This window comes from Scardinius erythrophthalmus, assembly GCF_964197995.2.
Source record: "Scardinius erythrophthalmus genome assembly, chromosome: 1".
In the NCBI taxonomy this organism is placed as follows: Eukaryota; Metazoa; Chordata; class Actinopteri; order Cypriniformes; family Leuciscidae; genus Scardinius; species Scardinius erythrophthalmus.
In genome coordinates, this window is record NC_138221.1 from 53,948,695 (window position 1) to 53,956,522 (window position 7,828).

Consider the following 7,828-nt stretch of genomic DNA (forward strand, 5'->3'; position numbering starts at 1 on the left):
TATTTATTTATTTATTTATTTATAGGAGTATGTGGAATATAAATAGCTAAATAAAATCAATGAAAAATATTTTTTTTTGAAGACACAGCCTACTTGAAACACAAGTTTCAGCACTAAAATAAATACTTAGACATTATACATCTCATTTTGTTAGAACATCACTTCACAAACTTTAAATAGCTTGATAGGCCTATATGGTATGTTCCACAGTATTTAATTATTCCGGATTCAGTAAATATTATGTAATGAAATACGATCTAAATCGATTTAGGATTAAAGTGTAGCATTCAATATACATTTTTGAGATTGTGTTTCCCTCTGTGTTATTCCAACACAAGGCAGAGTTTCTTGAATTCATAACGTGTGGCTATGCGCCGCTGATGGTTTTTTTTTCTCCTTTTTTTTTTTTTTTTTTTTTTTTTTTTTTACAGGGTGTTGTTAAATGCCTTTTGAAAAGGCTAGGTTGTGATTTAAGTATATATAGCCTTTCCTGATGTAATTACCACTTTAGTGGTTTTAGTCATTCTATAGCGCAACTTATTGCACAAATCTCATTATGCAATTTGTTTACGCATGGTTACGCAAGTGGTTAATAAAATTAGCACGAAGCCAAGTATAGCCTATCTAAAGTCACAAAGAAATAAGATGGTAAGTTGCTTTAATTGTCTTGTTTTATTTATTTATTTATTTATATATTTTTTACTTAACTCTGTCTAATGGCTCTGTAATTCAGAAACAAAATATGCTACTGGTCCTTTTGCTGAAGCACAACAGCACCATATAGACTCGATCATTAATTTGTTTTAAAGGAAAAACTGTTTATTGGACACGACCAAGATGCATAGCAAGTGCTGAAATCACTGCATTATATTGATGGTCCCAAGACATTCACAACAGACAGTGAAATCCTCTCAAAAACGCTTTACCTTTTTTACAAGCGTAATTCAGAATTTCTTCCGCAAAATGTTGCAGATAGAGTAGAATGATCGTGTGTGTATTTGAATAAAGCATCACAGTGATCAAATAGGAAAATGAAACTGTTTATTTTGAGTGTGTGAAATGAGCGACTGGATGGAATACTGCAGCGGAGTTGTTCACGATCCTCGCCACAGGCAGTATATCAGGCCTATAAAAACCAAAGCTGCCTGATGTAGTATTTTATTATAGTATTAAACGACCAAAAAAGTTCAAGTAGTTTCTTCCATAAATACAAGGGGATTGTCGCACGGTGGTGTTTAATACCCTCGTTAAGAAAAAAAATGACTGTTAATTTCCCAATAAAGCTGTTCATTATCTCAACGTACTCCTATTACTCCAAGAAGGAAGAGGTTTGCTCCTTGGAGGTTTACAAGTTTAAACACGTGGGGGGTATAAAATATTTTAGGGGAAAAATGAGTTTTTGTGAATTCCTGTTACAATATCTTTAAATTGTCATGAAATAATTGTTGTCATACATTTTTATTAAGTAAATATGATAAAGCTTCCATTCAGCTCGTATAATGTAGATCACATTTTAATACCACATCAATTCATTAGGAAAAAATGTTATCTTACTTATTATTGTGGGCCATTGCACCCCGCATATGCATTTTTATACATAACGTCAAAAACGTTTCATAATTTAAGCTGACATTTTCTAGACTGCTATAGATATCTGGAGATATATGGACACACTCCCATTTTGCATATTGCATAAACAAGACAATTTATTTAGATGGGAAATATAGAGAGCTCAAGAGGAGGAGAGCTTCGTACAGCCTCTTGGCGGATTGATTTACACCCCATTGACGCTTTATCAGGCTCGCGAAAAAAGTCTGACCAATCAGTTCGCTCGGAGCGCACACCATAGCAGCCCGGCTCTACTTTGTTGGCGAGCGAGTAGAGAGGAGTACCGTAAAGAGGGGAGTAAAGCACATTTCTATTGTAGCCTACATGCTTTTTCTTTAATGAACAGTACGTTATATAATGTCCGAGAATGTCCATTTCTGGAACTCTAAGCAACTACTATGTCGATTCTATCATAAGTCATGAGGGAGAAGATCCGAACGCGTCCCGCTTCTCCAATGTACAGTACTCCAGCGCTAGACAACCGGGACCCGGCGAGCATCCCGAGTTCCCCTCTTGTAGCTTCCAGCCCAAGCCTCCAGTGTTCAGTTCGTCATGGAGTCCATTCAGTTCCCACGCGTCCAATGGCTTACCCGCGGTCTACCATCCCTACATACCGACGCAGCCAGTGCCTTCAACGGATACTCGATACCTCCGCACATGGCTCGACTGTGCACCGAGAGCAGAGCCGCTACCCGGGCAAGGACAGGTCAAGATGGAGCCGCTCCTGGGACATCTCGGGGAACCACCAAAACTCGTTGGGCAGCATGAGTTTATCTTGGAGTCCTCTACAGCACGGGAGATGAATTCTGGTCACAGCGCCGGATTTGAAGACAATAAGGACATATGCGAAGGCAGCGAGGACAAAGAGGGACCGGATCAGAGTAAGTTATAAACCTAGGAAGTGAACACTCTGTAAAGCGTTTAATGCTGTCATAAAACTAGAACAAAGCAACGGAGAGCAACAGACACCTCACGCAGCCAAGTATGATCATGTGGGATTTTCAAGTTTTCGCTAGCATATAGGGACTGTTTTTAAAATCGAATCTGTGTTTTCCCCAGATTTGTATAGCATGGCTCTGATTTAGCCATGCTATATCATCGCTGACGACTTTTTTGATTTTTGCCCATGTAGAGTCATGCAGAGATTTCACACAACTATAAAATCACCTTTCATGTTTCAAAAACATATTATTTGCGCTTATTTCATTCTTATTCATTTCCTATGCTTGTATTCCTTCTCGTTCTGTCTCTGTTAGAGTCGCTTATTTGCGCGTCAGTGCACTTCAGTGCACCAAGCAGTTTTAGGTCGGGCTGTAAATAGCTTTTTTTTTGCAGTGACTCGCCAAAGTGTCTCTTGGTTATACTAAATAGTGCAAATGTTTGTTTTATGTTTAGTTTCTCTTGGCTGGCAAGAATAGGTTATTTTAAAGTTTATTAGTTTTTCATCTGAATCCTTAAATAATTAATTCTATCTAAATCTATTTATGTGAATATTGACTATTAACAGTTTATAATCTCTGAAGACCAGGTATGGTTTAAAACATCACAAAATAAATTGGACTAATTCACGAATATTGGTTTTTAAATAAATATCTGGCTGCTGGGGGGGTTGTATGTTTCCCCCAGACTTGTTTGCGTGTTCTTGAGCTCCCTCAAGAGTGGGGTCGAGCCGGTGCAGAGAATAATCCAAAGCATAATTCTCGCTCATGACCATGTAGACATGTTTATTGCTGAAGTATTCCAGCAAGTTTAGAAATGCAGCTAAAATCTTAGAGATTTGTTAAACGATCGTTTTCTGTCGGGATTAATTAGAAAAAGCTATTGATTTTAATCCGTGAAAAAGGCTGTGAACTAATGGAATTGTGCGCAATAGAAATCCCCAATGTACCCCGGGCGGCATTCCAGAGTAAACTGTAGGCAAAGAAAATGATGTTGGGAGTCACAATTCTCGTTTGTGCTCATGGCTGCCTATGAGAAAGAAAAAGTTATAGCCCTCAAGTTTATTAAGTTATCAGAGGAGCCAACATCCCCATCAATCGTACTGAGCTCTTTGGGAAATGTTGCGTTAAATTCGTAATACGATTCAATCCAAACATTCATTAAAAAGGGCCCTAAGGCCCGAGGTCGACTGTCTTTGAAAACGTTTTTGATCAAATTGCCTATGAGGCATTAAATTAATCTCTAAACTTTGTGTAACTGGTGCATTTTGGTTCATTTTTCTTAGTGGAAACACACGTCACTTCACATCATAGTCTGACCCTAGTGTTTCATTGTTAGGGATCATGTCTCGGACCTGTCTCGTAAGTCGCAAGTCACAGATCTGTCCGCAAGGCCTGTAGTTGACATGACACACACATTAATCGTTTTATAAACGTGTATGTCATTCCATCATTATAAAAATACAATTGCGTCATAAGATTTAGGATATCTTAGAAAGTTGATGTAGCCTGCATGTGACGTGAATGTCTTGAGGCAGAAGCGATGGAGTTACCGCGCATAAGATGGGAAACATCCACAAGTGCTTAAAGGGGATGCTTGGCTTTTTCTAACCTGCTAGCATTCGCCTTCAAAAACGGTTTGAGGCCCTGAACATTGAGTTATGAGCCAAAGTTGAAGGTTTTTTTATGCAACGGTTGTGTGAAGCGCAAGCATTTAGAAGATGTGCTTCTGAAAATATTCCCTTGACGTCACTGAACCCACAGGTACTGAAGACATGCACAAGGTGACACGTTCATTTTTGTCATTATAGCGAATCTCGAGTCACTGTATCATTCAGCTTCTAAGTGTGCATGTTGACAAAAGCCAGCACAACGGAATTTTTTTAGCCTCCCATCTGCATTCCCGAGCAAACCACTGAGGGAAAAGACGCCTCGTTAGAGATGCTCTTCCTCCATAATTCATCCCACATTTCTCCCTAAAAAGGAGATAATCTAATGTCACATGTGGCCACATTTTACTGTGCATTCCAGTATGCTTAAACTCCAGTAGAGTTCAAAATTCAATATTTTTCCTCTGAGTCGTTTTCTTATATATATATATATATATATATATATATATATATATATATATATATATATATATATATATATATATATATATATATATATATATATATATATATTAAAGAAATCTTTGCTTATCAAATGAACTCATGGTCACGCTTTGACATTCTCCATTGTAGGGAGATGCATGATATAGACGTTCACAGGTGAACTTAGATGGCAAAGTTGTACAAAGTATTTTGTACAAAGTTGTTGCTTATGGTAATGGCTAGAGTAATTTGATGAAAATCTCAAGTTAATAATTTGAAACTGCATTGCTTTCCTCATTATTTTCATAAATCAAAGTGTTGGTTTTCATGCATTTATCGGGGATGGCGCCCAGAGCACTTTATTTTAGTAATATTGATCGTCTACGTGAAGGCTGGAAGTTTGAGTGCATTGTGAAATGTTTCATGTTTCAAATTAGAATCTGTACTAACATTATGATCTATGCTTCTTGTTTTTGACTGTCATTTGCAGACGACCCATCTGCAAACTGGTTACACGCCCGATCATCCCGGAAGAAGCGATGTCCATACACGAAATATCAGACCTTGGAGCTAGAGAAGGAATTTCTGTTCAATATGTACCTCACGCGAGACCGGAGGCACGAGGTAGCTCGCCTGCTGAACTTGACTGAGCGACAAGTAAAAATATGGTTCCAAAACAGAAGGATGAAAATGAAGAAAATGAATAAGGACCAGCCCAAAGAATGATAACGCAGACTGGTGCCAGGCGTTCAGGCCTTCTACAAAGAGTCTTTTAAATCTGGAAGCTGATGCAAGAGTGTTTTACTGCATCAAAATGAAAACGCACTGCACACACCATTTTCCGTATGACTGGACAGTGTTAAGCATAGAGTATAAGGAAGAGGTGAAACGATGCAGAGGAGGGGGAAAACGTCGTGCCATCTTTCCCTACTTTTATTGCATTTTATGACTCGTGTGAAAGAAACGAACACTTCGTCAGGAAATAAACAGGTGATAAGGAACTGGTTTCAACAGGACAAGAACAGCTGAAAAATTGTGCTTTTGTAAAGTTGTTCTCTATAATTCTGCATTTTTCATCATTCCTTTTGCCATGGACGTGTGCTGATAATGTATTTTAAAAACATAAGCCTCATTCAAAATACAAGGGAAGGTCTGCTTATCAGTAAAGCATGTTCACTTGTTTGTTAATCGACGTGAGCTCTCTTTTACATTATTGTTGTTGTTATTATTATTATTATTATTATTATAAGAGGAGAATAAAACAGCCGTTTGCTCGTTTAGTCTATATCGTGAAGCAGTTATTAAAGCGTGCATATGCTAACGGGGTTTTAAAAACCTTTGAAGTTTACTTAATACTTTCCTCTTGACATTTACGTGTGTGCAAAGATCAATGGTAGATGCACATAATACAATCTGTTGGTTGATTCGAATTTAAGGATAATAATAATAATAATTTCCAAATTTGCCCTCAGATCTTTAGCTACGTTAAACAGTGTTTGTATCGGTTGGGGTTCAAATGAAGAATCAAACTGAATTAAACACATTTGAGTTGTTGAATTGAGTTGTTTTACCTTATCATTTTCAAATATCCCGTAATAATCCTTTTGAGAATTAGAGTGCAGGTTCCGACTGTAGCCTATGTATTTGTAGCGTGCCAGTAACCATAGAATTAATTCGTGCTTAAATGTGTAACAACCTTTAATACAGATTCGGTCGCAGTTGTTTACATAAATTTGCGCATGCCTCGTATTGTGTAGTTTTCTTATGTAGCCCTACGTGTTATTGGAAACGCTAGTATTAATTCGAAGTTGTTTTATGTGCAGTCTAAGGATTGTAATTTTAATTTATTGTAAATAGGTTAATAGTTTTTTTTCTTTTCAATGGAATGTTTTATATGTTGTAAAAATTCATACTTGAATGAGCTGATACACGTAACCTTTTAATTTTTCTATTTTGTTTACACGTTCCTTGTATGTCCAGAATCATGCCCGTTGTACATTGTCAGTGATGTTTTTTTTCTGTATTTGGTCGCTCCTTCATATTGCTTTATTGCTTTAGAGAAATGTTTTATGTTTTTGTGTGATTTGACTTTACTGAAATCGAGCGAATCTATCTTCAAATGTCAAAAACTCTTTAAATTGTTAGTGGCCATTAACTCAACTGTTTCCCATTTTCTTTGACGCACGTCTAGTCAGGAACACACACAGGCTTTTTGTGCTATTTGCTAACGCTTGTTTTCTGGCTTCTGAGCATTTATTAAAATACAAATAGAGACATCGCTAGATTTTGAAGAACATGCAAATACCTTATTTTACCCGCAACACAACGTCTAAATTGTTTGTTCAGGACTGCTCTGTCTCTTTTTGTGTTCTTGTTTTGTTGTTAATCTGTGCTATTGCACTGTTGATGCTGGACTCATTAAAAGTTTACATATAGACCACACACAGATATTGTCATTTCTATGGACACAACAAATAGGCACGTTGGTGAAAGATACCCAAATACAATATGATTTATAATTTAATGTGGTTTTTTTTTCTAAATGAGTGCACATTCTGTCTTCTGTATCATTGCAAAAAGAACTCTCTCAAAACCTAAAAATCCTTCATTTAACCTAATTAAAACAAATGAACGTGGCTACGCATATGTGTTATCGACACATGAACATATATACTGTGCATACATTTTGGTTAAATTAAAGTATTCTCTGCTTTTTTATAAAAGCATGTGACAAATTGTACCCTGTTTGGTATTCTTTCCAATGCTTTTGATTGTAAACCACCCCAAACTCTATCTCGCCCTTTTGTGCTAGGCTAGCAAGCGACATGCTAGTGCTCCGTTTTAATGTTTACTGCATTTTATAATGCGAGTCATATGTTGTAAATATGCTATCTGAGCTCGAGCATTCATCTTGAGTCAAAGAAACGTGCAGCTCATATGTGGAAAGAAGAATGACTGAGAAGAACCATGACTCATCTTTGCTTTGGCTCTCTTCTTAACGTATAATTTGATTCCCTTGTGATATTAGTGGTGTTATATTTGGCTATACCGAATCCTCCAGATGCAAGCTATGCATCAAGAACCAAGAAGGATATTTTGCGACGTATAATAAATTATGTAGGCCTAAACTAAAAAGGATAAGGCATGCGGGTTGAAGTTCTAGATTCTCAACAATGTAAGACCCGAGGC

The 7,828-nt window shown here is 37.1% G+C and overlaps 1 protein-coding gene across 1 annotated transcript; it reads left to right on the forward strand.

The window, feature by feature from the left end:
• The first annotated feature begins 488 nt into the window (after positions 1 to 488).
• Positions 489 to 7,081, forward strand: hoxb9a (homeobox B9a). Its single transcript, XM_081363577.1, has 2 exons — positions 489 to 2,489; positions 5,130 to 7,081. The coding sequence occupies exons 1-2, from the start codon at positions 1,976 to 1,978 to the stop codon at positions 5,363 to 5,365; spliced, it is 750 nt and encodes a 249-aa protein (XP_081219703.1). The 5' UTR covers positions 489 to 1,975; the 3' UTR covers positions 5,366 to 7,081.
• The last annotated feature ends 747 nt before the right edge of the window (positions 7,082 to 7,828 follow it).

Excerpts from the sequence above, each read along its gene's own strand:
- hoxb9a (XM_081363577.1), top strand. The coding sequence starts at position 1,976 with ATGTCCATTTCTGGAACTCTAAGCAACTACTATGTCGATTCTATCATA. Across the intron at positions 2,490-5,129 it reads CAAAGAGGGACCGGATCAGA|ACGACCCATCTGCAAACTGG; the intron begins GTAAGTTATAAA and ends TGTCATTTGCAG.